Source organism: Melozone crissalis, unplaced genomic scaffold, assembly GCF_028551555.1.
Source record: "Melozone crissalis strain CALT ecotype California unplaced genomic scaffold, PUWL_Pcris_2 ptg000057l_1, whole genome shotgun sequence".
NCBI lineage: Eukaryota > Metazoa > Chordata > Aves > Passeriformes > Passerellidae > Melozone > Melozone crissalis.
The window spans coordinates 9475121-9497866 of record NW_026535835.1 but is presented as its reverse complement, the minus strand read 5'-3'; the positions used below and the strand labels follow the sequence as shown (position 1 = coordinate 9497866).

Here is a 22746-nt window from a genome sequence, read left to right as displayed (position 1 = left end):
TGCGCAGCGCGGGCGGGGCGGGGCGGTCTCGCTGCCGCGGTCACGGCCCGGCCGGTGCGCGGGGCCGAGCTCGGTGCGCTGGCTCCGCTCCTCGCAGCGCCGTTCCTGGAGCTCCTGCTCCTCACCCGCGGGCACGGACAGGGAGCCCGGGGACAGCCGTCCCTGCTGCCGCCGCTGGCGGAGCCGCAGCCATGGACGAGCAGAGCGTGGAGGTGAGGGCGGGCGGGCGGCGCGCGCTCCCTCAGGGCGGTGAGGGGGCAGCGGCTGCGGCTTCTCCGCCCGCGGTGAGGGGGCAGCGGCTGCGGCACCCGCCCGCTTTACCGGAGCCCCTCGCAGCCTCCGCGTACCCTGTGTGAGGGGGGAAAAAACGCCGAGCGGTAGCGAACGGTGTCGGCCCGGGCACTGGGAACAGCCTGCGGCGCTGCGGGGCTTGGCGCGGGTGGGCAGGCAGGTGGGGAGGGGGTCGGAAATGAGCTGGCGGAGCGCCGCGGGGCCGGTTCCGGAGGGGGATGGATCCATGGAGAGATGTAGACCTGGCGCACACCGAGCCCGCCCCGGCACCGTGGAGGTGCAGAAGTGGCTGTGACCCGGTAGCTCCGACACCTGCTGGGGGCTGTGTCACTGCCAGGCTGGGAAAGGATGTAAAAGACCGGCTGCGATTTTCTTCTCTAACCGCATATGGTGCGTTCAATGGCTTGTAGCTGTTAAAGGAGCGTTAATGTGTGGGAGATGTATTGGTATCCCTAAATTGAATATGTGTTGCTTTTGTGCTGATTCACAATCTGAGTTCAGTGGGAAAAAAAAATAGCCCACGTGAAGGACCTTATAAAGTTCCAGAGTTATAACCAGAAATTATAAGTCCTGTATGTATATATAAAGTGTATGTATATGTAAAACTTCTTTATCAGTTCAAAATTATCAATATGGAAAGCAAACATTGCTTTCAAAATCTGGGGAATGTTTTTATCACTTTCTCATTTGGGGAATGTTTTTATCACCCAAAATTGATTAAATGGGGTGGGGGATGAGTGTAGAAATATTGGAGCTAATGCTAATGGTAGACCTTAAAAGAATATAAGTATTATGAAAGTCTAAAAAATACCCAATTCAGTTCAACCCCTCTTGTGTATTACACATACATGCACTTACCGTGATCTAGAAATAGTGAAATAGTTTAGTTCAGTGCACTGTCTGCAGGTACAACTCCATTTCTTCTGGCAGCTGCTCAATCCCGTGTGAACACAAACAGGAATATCTCGGCTACAGAAGAGCCTGCTCCGAAAGAGATAAGGCAAACAGAAAGTATTCCTTGAAAAAGAGAATAATGTTATAAAACAGCAGCTGGTGCAGTGTGGGAGAAGCTGAGGGGGAGAGCTGTGCTGTGCAGGTTGCGTCTCCCTCAGAGAGGTGCTGTTTGGAACGGCACAGAAACCTGGCACTGTGCCCGGGGAACAAAGGCAGCCCTGGTGTGTCTGAAGCGTGTTTAACAATGGTGCTAATCCCCCTCTGCAGAGCATTGCCGAGGTGTTCCGATGTTTTATTTGTATGGAGAAGCTGCGGGACGCCCGCCTGTGCCCCCACTGCTCCAAGCTCTGCTGTTTCAGCTGTATCCGGGTGAGTTTGCTTGCTTTGGGCTGTTCTTTCAAAGGTTTGAACTGAAAACTGGCTGAGCTTATGAAAACATTCTTTTCCTGGAGTTCCAAGGATTCCTTTTTTGTTTTTTTTTTCCCCTTCCCCTTTAGTTTCCCTTTCAAAACCTTTTATAACTCCCCTGAGGAAGAAGTAGGCAGGCTGTGCATTGCCTTCAGTGCTGCTAATTATAGGCACCATCTGGAATAATTGCTTTAAGGAAGAGACACACAATGATCCCTCCTTTAGCACCTCCTGAGAGCTGGTGATGCCTGAATGGGAGAGAAAAGTTGGGACAGGAATCAGATGCTGGCTTTGCATCCAGGAAGGTCACAGCATCACCTCGTGTACCCTGGAGGTGTTTTATAAAGCTTGTCAGGCTGCTGTGGCGTGATCAGGTGGGGCTAAATCTTCCTCAGGGGAGTCTGAGGCAGCACCTGAATCCTCATTCCTTTATTTAGGCCCTGGTTCCCAGTGTATCACACTCCAGTTCCAAATCCAGATGCTGTTTTGTGTTGCTGTAGCAGCAGAAGGTTCAGCTGAGGTTTCCAGGCCTCCAGTAGTATTTCCAGAAATTGGAGCAGACATTCATCCTTCGCTCTGGAAGCTCTGACAGGAGCTGGAGGTGAAGGATTCGTGCTGCATATTAAGGGTTTTAGTGACATATTGTTGCTGGGTGGTGAGAGATTATTCATGAGACTCTTTAAATGTAGTAGAGAGCTGACAAATATAAACCCATCAAGTGCTGAGCTTTTACACTTGTGAGTTGTAGTGGGCAGGTGAAGTTCTTTGCTCAGCTGTTTGTCCCTGGAGCTTTCTGGAAGAGAAGCATTCACAGGCTCCTTGTGGATTTGATCATTGAACTTCAGCTATTTAATTTGTCTATAAATAACTCAAGAGGAAGAAATAAATTACCTTGAAGACTAATTAGACTCTGAGAAAGATGCTTGTGGTGTCTTTTTCTTTCCTTTATTGAAGCAGCCTCTTTAGTCTAAAACTCTGGGAATCTGCCAGGTGGGTGGTTCCCAATGCAATATTTGGTACCTCCAAATTCTCTGTGTAATTTAAATGAAGCATCTCTGCCATCTGAAGACAAAGTGGTTGCTTGTTACTAAGACACAAATAGCAGCTTCTTCTGTGACTAAGTGGTTGAACAGTTAAATTGAAAATTTGCTTAACAGGGAAAAAGTAATAAATTAAGTAACTCCTAATTAATGATAGAATGTATTTGCCTGCAGTTCTTTCATTCCACTCTGTTTAAAAAGGTTTCTCCTTTTTCCATCACAGCGTTGGCTGACTGAACAAAGAGCTCAGTGCCCTCATTGTAGGTAAGGTATTTTTAATAGCAGGGATTAGGTGGATTCTCCTGTTATGATCAATCTCTTTTTCAGTGCAACTTGCACTAAATTTATAAGCTTTAAATTTTTTTCAGACCTGCCTGCTGTTTCTTTAAAAATTGGCCCTGGTATAATACTTCTTCTAAAATGCATTCTGGTTTTGTGAGAAGCTGAGCAGTATCTTTGTTCTTCCCACATAACACTGCTGTGCACATAGCTGGTGTAACAGGAGTGACTACAGGGAATTCCTCTTTATATTCTTCTTTCAAAAGTCAGAGCCCAGGAGCTTCAGTTTTCAGGGTGACAATGCCCATTTTTAGTGCCTGTAATTTGTGTGGAAATGATGCAATTTCTGTGCATCATTGCAGGCTGCACTTCCCACCTCTTCCAAATGATCAAATTGACTTAATTTATTTTTTTCTCATGGAATAACTTGTCCAGTTTCTGCTCTTTTTTACCTGTGACTCTTCTGGTAATGTAGAATTGAACTGAGCTCATTTCAGTGCTTCTTGTTTAGCTCCTGGAGCCAAATTCCTGCTCTAACTGTGCCATCCTTCCTGCAGAGCCCCCCTGCAGCTCCGAGAGCTGGTCAACTGTCGCTGGGCAGAGGAGGTGACACAGCAGCTGGACACACTGCAGCTCTGCAGCCTCACCAAGCATGAGGAGAATGAGAAGGACAAGTAAATTGAGTGTTCTTTGCATCAAGGGTTTTGTGGTTTGGATTATAGCAGCTAATTTTAGTCATGTACTCTGTGTATCTGTGAAGTGCTTCTGGAGAGAATACTGAAAGCAGAACCTTACAAAAGGTTTTTATTGACTACAGCTGTTCCTCCTGCAAAAGGTGTTGTGTAGCAAAACAAGTGGAAATGTTTAGCTGAGTTTATAGAATATTCATGGCTGTTTTCTGTGGGTGATATGTGTATTTTTTTGGTTCAAGGTGTGAAAACCATCATGAGAAGCTCAGTGTTTTCTGCTGGACCTGCAAGAAGTGTATCTGCCACCAGTGTGCACTTTGGGGAGGAATGGTAAGGGGAGATGGACACGGTGTGAGGGACTTCAGACTTTGTGTCTGATGTGGTTTTGAAGAACAAGAAATGCTGTGAAACTGCTGCTGTGGCTGTTGGATTGCCGTGCAAATACTGCAGGTTTAGGTATATTTATTATTTAGTAACACTGCTTGTGAAACATGATACTTTCAGTTCATAGAGAAAGAAATTGAGTTTTTACCAAAACCAGGTCAGAATTACCTTCCATGTTATAAACTTCATGATGTTTTGGACAAATTGTGTGTGGTGGGGAGAGTTTTGTGAGCAAAGGAAGAAGCTTTGCTCAGAAAACAAAGATAACACTTGTTGTTTAATTGTCCTGGCCTCCAGTCTCCAAAGCTATTAAATTCATCAGTGTTTATCCATCCACTTGGGTATCCAAGGAGAAACAAATGTTGCTGTTTGGAATGTAAATGGTTAACAGTGTGCTGCCTTTGTTTGGGAAGAGTGTTTTAATAATAATAATAATAATGATAAAAATAAACCTTCTACCAATATTTGATTTGGTAAAGGATTGCACAGTGAATGAAGCCGTTTATTTTTGGAGGACTCTTGAGATTCCAAATAACTCCTGACAGGAAGCTTTGATGGAATGAGAGCCAAATTCATGATTTCTTACAAAGGGAAGTGAAAGACTGACTTCCTACATACAATCTGCTTTGGAAGCTTTCCAGAATGAGTGATGCACTCGTAGGCTTTCTTCCCTTCTCTTTCAGGAATTTAATAGGAGTGGAATAAAGTGGAAAAGAGATGCTGTATTATTCACCACCTCCTCCTCCTCTTCCTCCCTTTTTTTCTCTTTGAACAGCACGGGGGACATACTTTTAAACCACTGGCAGAAATCTATGAGCAGCATGTCACCAAAGTGAATGAAGAAGTGGCAAAGCTGAGGAGAAGACTCATGGAATTGATCAGTTTGGTGCAGGAAGTGGTAAGAAAGTTCTCCTCTAGTGGCAAAGAAAAACTGTTAGAAGGTGGCAAGATTATCCCACTGAGAGACCTTTTTGTTTTTTCATTTGACTCTTTTTATACAATGTGGAAAGATCAAAATATTCTCAGTTCTGGTTTAGAGTTAGGTAACAGAATTTTTGTTTTGGAGTGTGCTGTTTAAAAGCTGGAGTTGGACACTTCTTTGAAATATATATTTTTGTCAACACTTAGTGTGTTTTGTCATGCTAAATGAGTACAAAAATACTTTATTCTAGCAGCTTATTTTCCTTTCTCTAGGATAATAAACTGTAAATGTATTTGAGCCTGCAGGATGAGCAGCTCACCAGTTGGAGATGTGTTTGTGCACATTCTTTTTCTTCCCTGTGGGTAAAAATGTCAAAAATCTGAATATTCACACGTTCAGCTTGGGCAGTTTCAGTGGGAATTCCAGCAATTTGATGCAGTTTCTGGTATCCCAGGAAGAATCACTTTTGTGTTCTGTTGCATTTATGATGTGCAGTCTTTGTGCACATGAAACCAGGAATTTTTGGAGAAAGTTTCTGTATGATTTTTGCTCACTTTTCAGGTGCTTATTTGCCACATGCTCTGATAGTTTTGCTCTTCTCCAGCTCAGATGTGACTTTATAAACATAATTGTGGTGATTAAATGCTGAGAGTTTGTGGCCTTACCCTGGCAGGGAGAAGTGTGCTGGTTTTATCCATTGCTGTCACAGACATCTTTTATGAAAAATCCTTTCCTTGAGATTTTTCCTCCTGAGGAGCTGAGAGGCCTCAGGAACAAAATGTAAACATTGGTTATCTACTGCTGTGGAATGCAACAGGTGCATCTGGGATTGGTCTCGTGTGGTTGTTTCTAATTAATGGCCAATCACAGTGAGCTGGCTCGGACAGAGAGTCCAAGACACACAAACCTTTGTTATCATTCTTTCTTATTCTATTCTTAGCCAGCCTTCTGATGAAATCCTTTCTTCTATTCTTTTAGTATAGTTTTAATATAATATATATCATAAAACAATAAATCAGCCTTTTGAAACATGGAGTCAGATCCTCGTCTCTTCCCTCATCCTCGGACCCCTGTGAACACTGTCACACACTACCACAACACTTTTCTGGTTTTAGCACATTATTCTTGTTACCACAAAGAATAAGCACTTTTCTGTGCTGTTCAAGTTGCAGAAGAGAAACTGGCAGCTGCATTTACAGATCTGATCCTAAAGAATCCCCACATGACAAATCCCTGTGTGATCAGACAATGTTGCTCAGCTTCCCAGTTACCCTTGGGGCTCTCTGAGGGATCCAGTGAGACCACTCATCAAAACAGCACTCCTCTTTTCCCTCTTAGGGGATTTAGGGACAGTTGAGCTTTTTTGGGGTCTGAGGGAGTGTGGCTGAGGGGAGGTGCAGCTGTGTGAAGGTTTCTGTCCCCCTGCAGGAGCGGAACGTGGAGGCCGTGCGCAGCGCCAAGGACGAGCGCGTGCGCGAGATCCGCAACGCCGTGGAGATGATGATCGCCCGCCTGGACACCCAGCTCAAGAACAAGCTCATCACCCTCATGGGTGGGTATGGCCTCTGTGAGGAGGAGGAGGAATGTATTAGCAATGTGTAAATCCACTGAGAAACTTTGTTTCTGTGCGAGGGTGACTCCTTCCAGGCTGTGGTGTTGGGCAAGTTCACTGCTGGCTGAAAACTTCCACCTGCAGCAAAGCCTTTGGTTGATGATGTAGTACTGTGAAAAGTTCTAAATTCACCATATCCTGATTATATTCTTTTAAAAACTCCTATATAATTGTTGTTGGAAGGGGACCAGGACACCAGCTGGTTCATCACAGGTCCAGTTTATTGAAGAAAACATCAAACACTTATACAGCAAATAATAAGCTTATGAATATTCTGTAAGCCAAGGAATCTATTGGTTTAACTGTACCATTAACTCTTCCTCATTCCTTAGGGGTTACATCTCTCTTTTCTCATGTCTCTTTCACTGTTTGTTATCCTATTACAGCTAGGCCCAAGGACACGCTACCTAGCAGGTGCAAAACTTGGAATTAGCCACGGCTTTGTATTTTTCCAGTCTCTAGTCACCTAAATTTCCCAACATATAATAGCTTGGAAAACATTCCCATCTAGCTGAAAGTTATTTAGCACCTTTCAACTAAAGTGCTTTTACTTCATTTGTTTAATTTGAAAATACATCTTTGTAATAGATACTCCTTTTAATGTAATTTTAACGTAAGAAGGACTTGTCTGGGTAAGAGTCAAACCTGCTTTTCTTTCTGTCCATAAAAGCACCCCAGACCAACAAACCTGCCATTTCTGGGACACAGAGTGCTTAGTTACTGACTTAACCTCAAATGAGTTCTTCAGTACAGCTCTAATTAAAAATGTAGACTTGCTTTTCAGATACTTTCTCAAACCTTGGTACATGTAGAAATCTTTTACCTTAGTATGTTCTGAGGCAGCTTCCAAGTGGAAACAAAAAAAAGAAAATACACTTAAGAAATATTGGGTATGTGTTTTAGGGGTTTTTTTAACATTTTTTCTTTAAACAGGTCAGAAGACATCACTTACTCAAGAAACTGAACTTCTGGAAACCCTGCTTCAAGAAGTAGAACATCAGGTAATTATGAAAGGAGATTAAATGTTGTGTAGATAGGGCAGCTGAGGAGGGATCTTTCTTACTTACTTTTTTTATTTTAAAAATATTAATTGATGGATATTTCTGGAGGATATATTTTCATTGATGTGGCCTTAGGTTGCACAATTTCTTCTTAAAAGAAAGTGTGTCTTCTAGAGATACTCAAAGGTGTTGTGTGATTGAAAAATTACTACAGGTATTAATGGCAATATCATACAAAATTACCCAGTTCTATGTAAGTTAGTTTAATCTAAGGGAAATACACAATGGCTGTTGTAACTTCCATTGTGGAATTCCAGAAAATAAAATAACCCAAAACCTCCAAGCTGCATTTTGTTGTTGTGTCATGGGTAAACTTTCTGAAGCTGTGACAAACACGTGATTCAATTGTTTAAAACCAAAAGTGGATAAAACCTCTGATTTTGACTGAGCTAAGGATTTTTTCCCTTTTTTCCCCTCCCAGCTGCGGTCCTGCAGCAAGAGTGAGCTGATATCCAAAAGCTCCGAGATCCTGATGATGTTCCAGCAGGTCCATCGGAAGCCCATGGCCTCCTTTGTCACCACTCCTGTCCCCCCAGACTTCACAAGGTCAGTGTTGCACTTCTGTTCTGTTTGTTCAGAGTTTAAAAACACATTTAAAGTACCTGAGAGGAGAGTTTCCTCTTAACTTACTCCTTGTAGTAACCTGTGCTGCAAGTAGGCTTTTCTGTCCCAGCAGGGCTTATTTTGTGTCTGTAGCCCCTGCTGGGGACTCAGGACAGTGGGTTCCAGCTCACAATTTTTTTTTTTTCACTTTTACACATGGTTTACTGATTTGTCCTTTTTTCTCTTATTATTGGGTCATTCAGTATATAATTGCCAGGCTCTCATGAGATGCCTCTGCAGGTCACCTTAATTCAGAATATACAGCCAAATTCACTTCATAGCACAATTCTTCATCAGGAGAGTGCTGCTGGTGCTGGGTTCTGAGGGAGCCTGTGCTGAAAAAAATGGAAAGTCAGAGAAGTGTCAAGAATTCCTCAGCAAAAATTTGTTTGGCTGTGTCATGGTTTAAATTTGAATGTTTATTTTCCAGTGGCACCAAGGAATCTCCTCCTGAGGAGGTGTTTAAATGGAATTATCCTGCAATAACCCAGTGTAGTCTTGATGAATTTCAGTGGCTCTGGTGACCTGAAACACCTGAAGTTCTTCTATAGATTGCAAAAGTTGGGATTTTTAATGCCTTGTTATTCAAGTGTAATAAATTTATTCTTTCCCCACACAGTGAATTGGTTCCAGCCTATGACTCAACAACATTTGTCTTGGAAAACTTCAGGTAAGAAAATCTTTAATTACTGTGAATATTGGCACCATCCTTCTGTTCCTTCTGTACATGAGAAATGTTATTTAAAACACAGAACAACTTCTACAGAAAACAGTGAGATGTAGACTAAACTATGGGAATTCCATAAAAATCTCTTGTTTACCAGGTGAATAATCAATTCTCTGTGAGGGTTTTGCTTTGTCCCAGTCCCAAATGTTTTCCTCCTGTCTGGCAGCACCCTGCGGCAGCGAGCGGATCCTGTGTACAGCCCTCCCCTGCAGGTGTCAGGACTGTGCTGGAGATTAAAGGTTTACCCGGTGAGTTTTGTCTTCAGCTGGAGCTGTTTTCCCATCCCAGCTCATTCCCAGCTTTCCAGTAAGGAATCATGTTTGTCTCATGCTGTACATGAGAAGCTGTAAGAAAAGAAAAGAACATTATAATGAGTTTCTCACCAACCTTTGGTAGAATTCCCTCTCTGCCTCCAGATCTCCAGTGAGAACATGCTCAGAGTTTGGTTAATTTAGAAGCAATTAAAGATGGGTCCTACTGATATTGCAGAAGAACTTTGATGGGTATTTTAATGTCTCAGGGATTTTTGCAGATGTCCCTTACCGAACTGAGGTATAGAATAATTTACCCTGTTTGACTGGTACTTCCTGGGGTAGGGGGGAGGAGGACCAAGCATTTGTTCTTGACTCTGCATCCAGCTCTCAAAGTGGACATTAAAATGTGTATTTTGCTATATCCCTTCAATGGGCTGAATATTCCAGTTTCTGAAGCTTTGTCCATGTTGGAATGTTGACCCCCAATCTGGGATCTTCCCAAATTCCCTGCTCTGCTCAGTGCTGCTCCTGCAGCTGTGTGGAGAAGGAGTTTGGTGGTGGAGCAGCAGCTCTGTCTTTGTGATTTTTGTGGCATCCTTGAAAAATTGGCTCCATAAGTTAAGCCCGTGGATGGCCAGAATTGAATTATTGCAGTGCAGAGGTGGAACTGTGTGGAAATTTCCACAGTATTGTAAATTCAGGATTAGCTACCTGAGCTGTGCTGTCAGAAGGCATTAAAATTTATTTTTTCAATGGTAAGTTGAAATGTTTCTTCAAGCTGGAGGATTCAACTTGAGCCATTCCTCATCCTTGATTCAGGTGAGTGTGATGGAGGTTTTGCTGTATTTTTTTCTTGACTTCTGGTGACTCTAATATTGTTTCGCAGTTAACTGCCCTAACTTTTCATGTTGCATGGGATTTTTTTCTGAAGAAATTGCTATTTTCTCAAAAATTAAGTATCTTTGAAATGTGGCTGTGTGTAAAATATTTCAGAACTAATGTTTAACCTAAAATAATGTTTTTCTGATATATTGTTTGTCTGTTCAGACTTCCACTTCATCAAATACCTCAAGTGTTAATAGAGTAATTAAAGCTTTGTCTTGAGATTTATATCTGAGATACCAATACTAGACTGTGAATGTGCTTCCTGTTGATTCGTGTTATAGTAGGAGGTCACTGAAGACTAAAAATCACAACTGTAATGCCCAAAGTAGATTCCTGCTGCAAATCCAGTCCTGATTGAAGCTGTTTTCTAAACTTCTCTAAGTTTGCTGTAGCAAATTGTTTTGTTATTTTTTTCTAGTTTTTGCTTTCTGTTTTTAATCAATGTCTCAATTTTATTTCAAGGATGGCAATGGAGTAGTTCGAGGCTACTACCTGTCAGTGTTCCTGGAGCTGTCTGCTGGACTGCCAGAGACATCCAAGTAAGCAAAGCTGCAGTAGGAGCAGATGTTGGGGTTTTTCTGTCAGAGACTGCAAAGCCCTTTGAAAAAGAATGGTGAGAGTTCTGTTGTCTGTTGGACTTTGACTGGGCACAGAGATAATATTTTAAAGTTGTTACTCAGTGGCTTTCTTGAGATAAAAAAGAAGCTGGTGAAACAACTGATAAGAGTATCTGTGTAGTAGTTCAGCCCTGGAGTTCACTCTACTCCATATTCCTGCTCTCTTTTATTTTTCACTGTTTATTTAAGTGTTCAGTAACATTTTAGACCTGACTCACTCATTCAGCTGGGCAAGAAAGTGCAGCTCTTAAACCACTCAGCAATTCTGACATCTTTTGATCCAAATCCCTGTTCCTTTGCCCTGCCAGGTATGAATACCGTGTAGAAATGGTTCACCAGTCCACCAACGACCCCACCAAAAACATCATCCGGGAATTCGCCTCTGATTTCGAGGTTGGGGAGTGCTGGGGCTACAATCGCTTCTTCCGCCTGGACCTGCTGGCCAACGAGGGCTACCTGAACCGCCAGAACGACACAGTCATCCTCAGGTGGGGCTGCTGCTCTCCTCCCCAAGGGCACCACAAACCTGCTGATGAAATAGGGGATAATTTACATGTTTGAATTGAAAATATTGGTGGCGTGTTTTGTTCCAAGTAGATTTCACTCTCAGCGGGTTGAAAGAGGGAAATGTGCCAAAGGGAGTTGGGGAGTGTTTTAAGTGTAGCTTCCTTTGAGGAGTGGCTGCTCCTCATTAATAAGGGTTAGAGATCTGTAGCTACCAGAATTAAAGGAAAAAGGTGCTTTCTCTCCCTCTTTAGAAACGGTTTTAGTGACCATTGGAGAACTTTGGGTATAAAAGTCTGTGAGTCCCTGCTACAGAACTCACTGTGGCTGGTCAGGGTATTCAGGACACTGAGTCCACAAGGACTTGTTTGTTAAGTTTATTTCACCACTAGATTTTAGATTTTAAGGTTTTTCTGCCGGGGACATTTAAAAACAAACCTCAAACCAACCAAACTCCCTCAAAAACCCCTTTTCAAACGTTCCTTTGAAGGTTCCAAGTGCGCTCACCAACCTTCTTCCAGAAGTGCCGCGATCAGCACTGGTACATTGCTCAGCTGGAAGCAGCTCAGACAAGTTACATCCAGCAAATAAATAACCTGAAAGAAGTAAGTGGGATGTTTGTGAATGTAAAATCACCTCTTGGAGTGTCTCTGCAAGTCAACAAAGGTGCTTGATTTGCTGCTGCTGCTCCATTGTTGTTGTTTTTGTGCTCTCCCAGAGGCTCGCGATTGAGCTGTCCCGGACTCAGAAATCCCGAGGGGTTTCCCCTCCAGACACTCACCTCAGTCCCCAGAATGATGAGGGCTCAGAGACAAGAGCAAAGAAACCTGGACAAAGCATTGAAGCACTGCTTGAGAATTTCACTGCTCCAGGGTTGGCACGGGAGAACAAGGAGGAGGAGGAAGAGAAGACTCAGCAGGAAGACTTTAATGTAGGAATTCTCTTTTTCCCCACCTCTGTTTATGTGCAGCTTTCTTTGCTAAGGCAGCAATAGAAACAGGGGAACTTGTGAATTGTAAATGAGGTTTATTATCCTTGCTATGGAAATAGGAGATGACACACTTGAGAGCTGTGAGGGAGAGGTGACTCCAGAGAGATGTTTCAGAACTGAGCTAAAAGATCCCACCACAAAAAGTCTCCAAGAAAAATCTGATTTGTGTTTGTTCTTTAATGTGCTTTGAGAGCCTCCTCACTGCTGTGTGACAGTGACACTGGGGACAGAGAGTCTGTTCACAGCTTTTGGGGATGCATCAAGGTGCTGCTCAATGTTTCTAGATCAAAACCCTCCTGTTTTTCCTGCAGCACGAGCTCTCAGATGGTGACCTGGATATAGACCTTGCTGGGGAAGATGAGGTGAACCACCTTGATGGCAGCAGCTCCTCAGCAAGTTCAACAGCAACCAGTAACACTGAAGAAAATGACATTGATGAAGAAACTATGTAAGTAACTAAAAATGTCTTTCAGCTCATCCTGTACCCGGGGTAATCATCCTAATTCCAGTGGAAACTGAGTAATTTGCTGGGTGTGTGGGATCCCAGTGTGATTTGAGAGGTGGTTCCTATACTGGGAACAACACAAACTCACAGAGTTAGTGCTAAACATTGAATTTTTGGTCAGCTAATTAGTGTCTTTCTGATCTCTTTATTTACGTTGGTGCTGCACTCTGTCTTTGACAAGTGATAATCTGTGAAGGTTCTTTCCCAAACACCATTAAGGAATCTCTCTCAGTGCTGTAACAGAGTAGAGGTCTGGCTCTGGGAAGTGTTGCAGTAGTAGGAGAGTGCTGATGAGGCCAGGTACTTAAATTAGGAAATTCAAGACTGAGCAGAGCTGATGTCAAATCCTGGAATCTTAATTAAAACATGACAATCTGCTGCTGCACTTCCAAACACTGGAGTTTGCAGCATCACATTTTGCAGTCTAGGTACATACAGCACTTTTGGCCTCTTGGGTAATGAGACAGCCATTTAATTACTACACTTCCTTTGTCTGTTTGGCTAGCTTGGAATGCAGGAAATACAATTTACAGCACTTTATGTTGTGTTTTGAGGTTTGTGCCACAACATTTAACAAGAGCTGAGGAAAGCTAACAGTTGTATTCTCCTTTTCCCACCCTGACCACCCCTGCAGGTCTGGAGAGAATGATGTGGAGTACAGCAGTACCATGGAGCTGGAGGATGGAGATCTCATGGAGGATGCAGCAGCTGCTGCCACTCCTGGAGCATCAGGTATGAAAAATGACTCCAGAATTCCCATCAAAGTGAAACACTGCTGGATTCCTTCCCCTGCTCCTCCTGCAAGCAAAGCCAAGCTGTGTGTTCTGCAGGCAGTTCTATTTTGGGAACTGCTGCATCATGTGGTTTGTACTGATTATTGCAGTGTAGCAGAAACACTTCATTGGTTCAATAAAAAAAAAAAAAAAAGGGGGGGGGGGAGGAAATCTGAATGTGCTGGTTTAAAAATGATGTCAAAGTGTGGAGGGCAGCTTTGAAATTCCTTGTGTTCCAATCAATAGGAGATTGACAAGGAATTTTTACTGATGTCAGGGTGACCTCTGAGTGGGTGACACATTCACTTGGGGTTTAGTGCACTGCAAAACCCAAAGAATGTGGAGGGAATGAAGTAAAGAATCCTCACAATACATTTTAAATGCAACATGGTAAGGTGTTCTGGGATATTTTGCAGCCTGGAGATGATCACAGCCCAAATTAGCCACAAGATTCTGAAAGAAATGAATATCTATATGGGATATAGAGAGATACTGTGGAATCTGAGTGTATTTATTTAGGATGAAGATACCAGAAGAGGTGTTTGTGCTGCTGTGAAAGTCTCTTGGTGCTTGAAGGACAGAATTCCCTGTTTTGAAGTTCTGGAGGTCAGGGAGGGATGTATTTGTCTCCTTACTCCTTTAGAGCAACTCTAATCTTTGTATTTATTTATTAACAAATCTGCTCATTAAGAAATTTCTAGAAGAGGAATGAAGTGAAGCATTTCCCTTTTTCCAGCTGTTTTTATCTTCCTTTTTAATCAGCAGCACATCCAATTGCTTTCAGCACCCAGAAATCCACAAAACACCCACATCTCCTTAATTTCATGGGATCAATGAATTCCTAATCCACTTGTGTGACTCTTTTTTGTTTTCCCCAGGTAATAAATGACCCCTGTGTCCCTCAGCTGCCCCCTTTGTGTCTCCCCTGCTCAGGTACCAGCCACAGCTTCGGCAGAGCCTCGCGGCGCGGCGCCAGCGCCCTGGGCTCCGCTGCCAGCAGCAGCCTGCTGGACATAGACCCCCTCATCCTCATCCACCTCCTGGACCTCAAGGACAGAAATGGCATGGAAAACCTCTGGGGCCTTCAGCCACGTCCTCCTGCCTCCCTTCTGCAGAACAGAGGTAACCACAGCACGTGTGTGATGGTTAATTCCACCTGGAGATGCAGGGGATGAGTGAAAAGCCACTTTTCTGGAAGGGTTGGCACTGGAGGACAGCACAGACTCTGAGCAGCAGCTCAACCTCTCCCTGCACACTGGGAGTACTTGGAGCATGGTACAAACCAAAAAAATAAATCCTGGAATTTAGAGGCCATTAGAGCTAGAAAAATGTGAGTGGTTGTAAGGGCTGGAAAAGGAGAAAAAAAGGATCAAAATGTCAGGAGCCAAAAATAGTGATGGTATTTAAATAATTGAGGAGTATTTGTGGTTCAGTTGGGACCCTTGACCCGAAAATCCCAATTAACTCCCAAGTGCAGCAGCAGCCCTGGCAGCCCTGGCTCTTCCTGGAGGTTGCTTGTTCCTCTGGTAGTGAGGAATTCAATTTATTATTGAGGTTTGATTGAATTTTGTCATGATTGACACTTAGTTAACTGCTGGCCCAGAACCATTTCGTAATTTTCTAGAACAGAAAGAGAAATAAATGTCCCTTTGCTACAAGTGATGCTTGGCTTTGGTGCCACAATGCCATTGGTGGCACTGAATTTAAAAGCTGGCTCAAACTCTTTGTTCCTTTGTCATTAGCTTTTTAAATGGGGTTACATAAACAGCCATGAATTTTCACTGAATGTAATCCATATTTCCAAAAATGGAAGTCCCTTCTAGAAGAAGTAAAAAAAAAGCACATGAACTGAGAGTCCCAGTTCTGTTTTGCTTTTGGAAAAGGAGCTTTTTCCCTGGACAAAAGGAACTGAGGAGAGGGCAGTGCACTTTGTGCTGTGCCACTGAGGCAGGTGAAGCTCTCTGTGTGACTCTTCAGCTACTGAACACAGCTAAACTCACCTGTTCTGGAGCTTCCCTTGGGGTTTGGCTGTTCCCAGGCAGGTTGAACTTGGTCAGTAAAGACAAAGCTGCTGTTCCATTTGGAGTTTGCCAGAGCTCACTCCTGAGGTGAAGGTTTCTGAGAGCCACTTGACTTTGCAGTTTGGAACAGCTGAATTTGCAGAGAAACACAGAATTTATAACACTTCAGATAGATCCAGGTTGATTTAATTCCAGCTGAACAACACAGAGGCTTATTCAGGTATTGGCTGCTCAGTCTGCTCTGCTGTGAGGTACTTAAGGGAATTCCTTCCCTAACTGCAATTTCTTTGAGTTCTCTGTGTTATGAGATATTGGTGCTCTGAGAATCTTCTACACAAATTCAACAAGTTTTGCAAAAACAAATTTGATATGAGCCGGCAAGGTGGGAGCTCAGGTGTCACCAGGACTCCTGCAGCAGCACTGGGAGCCTGGCTTGTCCCAGTGAGCAGGGCTGGGGACCTTCCTCCATGCCTGGGGACAAATCCCTGCTGTGCCAGCAGCCTCAGTGGGGTGCAGTGCCAGCACAGAATGCGTGTCCCTCACTCTCACAGCAGGACACAAGGTACAGTTCTGGGGTGTCCATGTTTATCTGAGGATGCTTTTCCTGACCCGCTGTGCTCTCTGTTCCCTTGGAAAGCCTCCTCCTACTCCCTGAAGGAGCGGGAGCAGCGCAGGCACCAGGCCATGTGGAGGGTGCCCCCAGACCTGAAGATGCTGAAAAGACTCAAAACGCAGATGGCAGAAGTTCGGAGCAAGATGTCTGATGTGAAGAACCAGCTGTCTGAAGTGAGGAGCAGCAATGCTGCCTCAGGGGAGGGACAGCCCAGCTTCTTCTCCATCGAGCAGGGGGCCCTGGCTGCCTGTGGCACTGACAGCTGCAGCAAGCTGCAGGAGATTGGGATGGAGCTGCTGACCAAGTCCTCAGTCACCAGCTGTTACATAAGGAACTGTGAGTGTGTGGGGAAGGGGGATTCCATCCCCCTCACAGGTGGTTCATGTCCCCAGGCAGTTCCAGTTGAACCTGAGCATGAGGAAGCATAGGAATGTAAACCTGCCCTGGCCTTGCAAACACCAGACTGGACCCCACAGGCACTGCCAGACCTGAGCCAGTGACAGTGTCCTGAGATTTAACCCAGTGTCAGACTGCAGTGACAGTGTCCTGAGATTTAACCCAGTGTCAGACTGCAGTGACAGTGTCCTGAGATTTAACCCGGTGTCAGACTGCAGTGACAGTGTCCTGAGATTTAACCCAGTGTCAGACTGCAGTGACAGTGTCCTGAGATTTAACCCAGTGTCAGACTGCAGTGACAGTGTCCTGAGATTTAACCCGGTGTCAGACTGCAGTGACAGTGTCCTGAGATTTAACCCAGTGTCAGACTGCAGTGACAGTGTCCTGAGATTTAACCCAGTGTCAGACTGCAGTGACAGTGTCCTGAGATTTAACCCGGTGTCAGACTGCAGTGACAGTGTCCTGAGATTTAACCCGGTGTCAGACTGCAGTGACAGTGTCCTGAGATTTAACCCAGTGTCAGACTGCAGTGACAGTGTCCTGAGATTTAACCCAGTGTCAGACTGGTCTGAGCTGCTCACTCCCTTGGCTCCTCTCTACCAGGCCCATCTGGGAACTTGAGACAGCAAATTACAGCCTTGCTGAAATCTAAAATGCAAGGATTTGGGTTTGTCTATCATTTATATTCTCATGCTGGCTAAAGGAGCGTGGGTGGAGCTTTCTGAAGGATGTTCCAGTGGAGGGAAGTGAACATGAGCTGTGCAGCCCAGGCCTCTGACAGGAAGGATTTTGTGCAGGACTGAGGGTTGATAAACAATGAGACCAGGGTACAGCAGTGCTTTCACTGAACATTGGTCACATTTTTACACTTTTTTGCAGCTGCCAGCAAGAAAAGTTCCTCAGCCAAACCCCTTCGCTCGGGAGCCGCCGGGAGCCTGTCCCTGAGGAGAGCCATGGACAGCGGGGACGGGAACCTGCGCCTCAAGGGGGACAGCAGCCACCCCAGTGAGGGTACTGAGGGGACACTGAGGGGGACAGCCACCCTAGTGAGGGTACTGAGGGGACACAGCCACCCCAGTGAGGGTACTGAGGGGACACTGAGGGGGACAGCCACCCTAGTGAGGGTATTGAGGGGACACAGCCACCCCAGTGAGGGTACTGAGGGGACACTGAGGGGACACAGCCACCCTGCTGAGGGTACTGAGGGGACACTGAGGGGACAGCAGCCACCCCAGTGAGGGTACTGAGGGGACACAGCCACCCTGCTGAGGGTATATGGGACATTGAGGGGCGCAGCCACCTGCTGAGGGTACCTGGCCACTGCCACCTGTGGGTGGAGCTGCCATCTCTTGTACAAAAGCTTCTCAGTGAATATTTTATTTAGAAACTGGAGTTTCCCTTAAATTTGCATGGGTGCTTTTTCCCACCCAATGAGTTCCTGTAGCTGAGCTGGGGAGCAGCACCTCACACTCACTGAGCAGAGCATAAATTTGTGTTATATTCTCACCTCTCAGGAGTGAACCTGACAGTGCAAATCCAGGATTAACCAGCACTGAGCCAGGTTTAAATTGTGGTTTGGCTTAGAGGGAACTCCAGGAAGGATTTTATGGTGGAGCTGCTCCTGGGTTGCACGATGCCCTTCCCTCAGTGCAAGCACAGGGGAACCCCAGACGCAGAAATTGGTGTTTTGCTCCTCTGCAGCACTCAGAGGAGGAGCAGGGGAGGATCCCAGGGGTCTCACTGTGCTCTCCCTGCCCAGCAGGCCTGGGCAGCTCCAAGCTGGGTGCTCGGCCCCACGGCCGCGGCCCCGAGGCGCCGCCCAAGCAGGAGGAGCCGCCCTGCGAGGGCTCGGACTCGGAGCTGGGAGCTGCTGCCCTCAGTGGCCTGCCTGCTGCAGACAAGAACAGGAAAGTTGCTGCTCTGGGGTAAGGGTTTCTGCATTTTTTTTTTCTCTCTTATCTCCTCCCCCACCTTCCCTTGATCTGCAAAAACCCCACAATCTCCTAAAACCAGGTGCTTGTAGCATGAAAGAGAAATTACTTTGAAGTTTACTTGGTTGCTGCTGTTCCCTCTGGACAGCAATTTTTGGGTTTATAACTAGGTTACAAGCTGTCTTTTTTCTTTTTTTTTTTTTTTTTTCCATTTTTCTCTTATTTTGATCAGCTCTGGCTGCAGTCTGACACTTGGAATTGAAAGGCAGCCCAGGTCTGCTTTCCCACTGTTCCATGCAAAATACCCTCTAAGTGACATTTAATCACTTTTCATTTCCTCATTTAAGATGAAGTTTTTCACTCATTTTTTCAGCCATTTCATGATAATTCTCTGTTGGCCACCGAAGCAAAGGGCAATGGAGTTTTCAGGTTATTTTTTCTAAATAGAAAAAATAGAGTAGAGTAGAGTCACTTTTTTTTTTAAATATTCAAACTTTTCAAGGTTTTTTGATTGATTTAGAAATATTAAAATGTTAAAAAAACCTGGAAGTTTAAATGAGTGTGCAGAAGACTTAAACAAGGAGTAAAACTCAATGTGGCACTAAAAGCTTTGTTTCCATAGCTGAGCTCTGGCTGAATTTCTAACCTGGGGTTTTGTATTTCTCCTCAATTCCTTCCCAAGCTCCAACTCCAAGGGGTGTCGGGCAGAAGGAGCCCAGCCTGGGGGCCTGGAGAGCAGCTCAGAGCCCGGGGAGCTGCAGGGGCTGAGCTCTGAGGGAGCAGCAGCAGAGGAAGGAGGTAAACTGGGGTTTGAGGGAGGAGGGAGCCCCCCCAGAGCTGCTTCCTTGGCTCTGAGCTCTGCTGGGAGCTGCAGAATAAATCTGAGTGGGCTCAGAGGATCCCTGTGTGCCTGCTGAATGGGCTCTCTGGACAAGCAGCTGCTTTTGTACCTTGAGACAGCTGCAGGGCTTTGCTGTGCAGTGCAGTGGCCTTGAGGAGTTGTTCATTTCTCATTTAAACAGAATCCTCTGCCCTTGGCTGGTGACTGTGCTGCCTCCAGGGCCAGCCCCTGTGGAACTTTCTCCACAGCCACACAAGAGCCTCTCCAGCACTCCAGTGCTGCTGGGTGTTGTGGTGCATAATCCAGTTTCCTTAGAGACTTGAAGGAAAGTTTCCCCCTCCCTTCCCGCATCCTTTCCATGCTGGAAAAAAATAACTCTGCTTTTTTTTCCTTTCTGAAAGTCCACACAGAGTTTTTCTTATCTTGCTAAAACTCTCCTGCCTTCCACCCCTGCACTAATTTGAATTTCAATGACTGGATTGTAGCACAAAGCCTATATTAAGGTGCCAGCATCCATCTCGAGCTGCAGTGTGCAATATTGTGTGGGAGTTGGCATTTACAGAAGGTCTCTCAGTGACAAAACTGAATTTCTGCTCTTAGTCACTGCAGCATGATCGTGATGTGCTCCTGCAGTTCTGCTCTCAGGGCAGGGAGCCCAATAGGAAAACGCTTTAGAAACTGAAATACTTCATTGTTAAAAACCCCAGGAAGCAAATATTACAAATTTTCTTTCCTTCAGAGGAAAAACTGCAGTAGAATTGGCCCCTCACTTTGCTTTTCTTAGCAATGAGTATCAGGCTGTGAGAAGCAGAGCCTGTGCTGTCCACGGGGAGCTCTGGCTGCTCAGTGACACCCCAGGTCATCACCTGGAGCCACCAGGGCTCTGCTTCTGCTCTGGGAGGGAAATTTGTTGTGTGAGACTCAAACTCAAAATATTGCTGCTTGAGGGCTCTGCAGGCTCACCTGCCCCACAGGCTGTGCTGCCTTTTGGCTCCGAGAAAAGCAGCTTTGATTTTCTGTGCCAGCTGCAGAGCTCAGCTGGTGACCCAGGACAAACCCAGCTGTGCTCCATCAGACCCTGGGTGTTTGGGACGTGCTCCTTCCCTCTGCTCTGACACCAAATCCCAGGAGCTGGCAGGATGGGACATGGGACAGAGTCAGCAGTGCAGACCCTGTGCCATCACTGTGCCCTTGGTGTCTCTTGCAGCTGGGCTGTGTCAGAAGCACGTCCTGCACCTGCTGCCAGGGATGAGCAGTGACAGTGACATCGAGTGTGACACGGAGAACGAGGAGCAGGAAGATGCCACCTCCCCCTCAGAGGTGTTCAACCAGGCCTTCTCTGCCCAGCCCTCCAGTGAAGGTAGAGCTGCCAGAGCCCCTCTTCCCAAACCCTCCCGAACCTTCCCAAACCTTCCCAGTCCTCCCAGAGCTCCTTGGATGCAGATCCCTGGGAGGGGAGGCTGTGGAGGTGTTAGAGCTCCAAGTGCCAGTAAGATTTGGAACTCTCCTCTTGGGATCCCAATTAAAACAGCTCAAAACAGGAGAGGGAAACTCGTGCTAGCCTTGAGAAGTCAGTTGAGGTGAATCTCCTGGGAAGGGCTGGAAAACCCAGAGCTCCAGTTCCCAACTGGAACTCCCTGTGAGCCAGGACTGGCACTGTAAGTAGGCAAATTCCAGGGAGGTAAGCACTGCCTGAGACATGGATTTGCATCTTAATTGGCAGCAATGTGCTTCCAGCAGCTCACTGGAGCTCCAGAGACTCCTCTGGTTGAGCTTTCACTTCCACCCCTTGGATCAAAGCTGTGGGGCCAGGGGTGAAGTTTTGGCCTGAGTGAGGGGAGGGAGCATTCCCTGTCTCTGCAGGGTCACTGGGAGCTCCCTGGGCTTTACTGGTGCTGTGTTCACCCTCAGGACACTCCTCGGTGGTACCAGATGGGGACCAGGCCAGTTCTGAGGATCTCAGCTTTGTCCCTGCAGATGACAGCACCAGGTAACTGGGAAGGTTCTCCTGGGGCTGCTCAGGGATCCTGAGCTCCCTCTGCCTCTGAGGCAGCCTGGAAGGGAGGGAGGGAGGGAGGGCTGAGCTCTGAATGCTCCCAAAACTGACTGGGTTGAAGCAGCTGGCATAAAATTTTAACTCTTAGATTGTGTTTGTTTGAGGCCTTCTCCAGCAGGAGAGTTCTCAGTGCACACTGCCTTTGTTTGGAGCAGGTAGAGCGTGGGCTCGGGGCCCGAAGATCCGTGGCTGCATCCCTGGGGAGGTGTGTGAGTCCCTGGAGCTGTGCCCAGGCTGTGCCCTCTCCACTCTGGGTTCTTCTGCCATTGTCTCACCCTGCCCTGGGCACGAGGACCTTTGCAGGGGTGGCCCTGCTGCTCCACCAGCCTCAGCTGCCCTGAGGAGTCGTGGGAAAGGTGCTGAGCCCCAGCCTGGGATGAGAGTCCTGCTGTGCCACTGGAATGAGCAGAGTGTGACTGTCCTTTGGAATGCTGGGGGAAATCAGCCACCACTCCATTGTTCCCCCAGTTGGTGACGTGGACCAACCACACCCATTGCCAAACTCTTTGTTGCATTTTGAGCTGCTGAAGTCCTTGTGAAGCTCCTGTGGGAGCTGATGCCTGGTTAGTGACAAAGCATGAGCCCTGTCAGTACCTGCTGGTGTTGTCCTCGTGTGGCTGCCTGTGCCCTGTGTCCGTGTGGATGTGCTCTACAACTCCTGGTTTGAAACTGTTTGCACTTTGTTAATAAAATGAATGTTGAAATCTGAATTTCAGGTGTTTTGTGTGTGGATAAGTAAAACGGTGGAGGCTGTCAGGGTCAGCTCCACTCACTGCAACACCTGGCTGTGTGTGGAGGGACTTTTCCTGTCACTTTTTTCTTTAATTATTCAGTGAAAAGCACTGAAACCCCTCTGGGATTCTGTTTGTAGAAGCCAGACCAAATGCTGAAATCAAATGAAACCAAATGCTGATTCAAACAGGAATTGAGAAGGATGCAGAATTTTCCCCAAAGTTGCTTTGGTTCTTCAGAGGGAGCAGATGCTGGGCCAGGCCAGGCCACACCTGGAGGTGCCTTGGGGGTGTTTGGGGCTGTGGTGGTCACACAGCTCAGTCCCTGGAGCTGTGGAGCTCTGGAGCACAGGGGCTGCTCTGGCTGAGAGAGGAGCTGGTGCTTTGCTCACCTTCTATGGGCAGCTTATTCAGAGCTGGTTGGGGAAGGGACTTGGAAGAAATTCATCTCCTTGTGCTGTGCCATGACAGCCCCATCACTTTGGCCACAGTGGTGGGCCCTGAGCACCACATGGAAGCCAGAAAGGAAACCCCAGTTCCACATCCAAAGGAAAGCCCCTTCCACCACACTAAAGGCACAGCTGCTTGCTGCCTTTGTTAGCTCTTCAATAACCAGACTAGCTGGAGTGTGGTTTAAATTACTGTTTTATTAAGATAT

The 22746-nt window shown here is 46.1% G+C and overlaps 1 protein-coding gene across 1 annotated transcript; it reads left to right on the top strand.

Moving 5' to 3' along the window:
- Positions 1-27: 27 nt before the first annotated feature.
- Positions 28-22067, top strand: TRIM37 (tripartite motif containing 37). The gene is made up of 25 exons (XM_054286989.1): positions 28-212; positions 1513-1614; positions 2917-2957; positions 3530-3646; positions 3904-3991; positions 4821-4943; positions 6396-6519; positions 7513-7580; positions 8062-8186; positions 8863-8913; positions 9137-9218; positions 10572-10648; positions 11035-11214; positions 11721-11835; positions 11949-12161; positions 12533-12669; positions 13361-13458; positions 14433-14621; positions 16158-16469; positions 17409-17540; positions 18292-18454; positions 19143-19258; positions 20509-20661; positions 21213-21291; positions 21513-22067. The coding sequence occupies exons 1-25, from the start codon at positions 192-194 to the stop codon at positions 21514-21516; spliced, it is 2910 nt and encodes a 969-aa protein (XP_054142964.1). The 5' UTR covers positions 28-191; the 3' UTR covers positions 21517-22067.
- The last annotated feature ends 679 nt before the right edge of the window (positions 22068-22746 follow it).

Excerpts from the sequence above, each read along its gene's own strand:
- TRIM37 (XM_054286989.1), top strand. The coding sequence starts at position 192 with ATGGACGAGCAGAGCGTGGAG. Across the intron at positions 6,520-7,512 it reads CAAGCTCATCACCCTCATGG|GTCAGAAGACATCACTTACT; the intron begins GTGGGTATGGCC and ends TTCTTTAAACAG. Across the intron at positions 8,914-9,136 it reads TTTGTCTTGGAAAACTTCAG|CACCCTGCGGCAGCGAGCGG; the intron begins GTAAGAAAATCT and ends CCTGTCTGGCAG.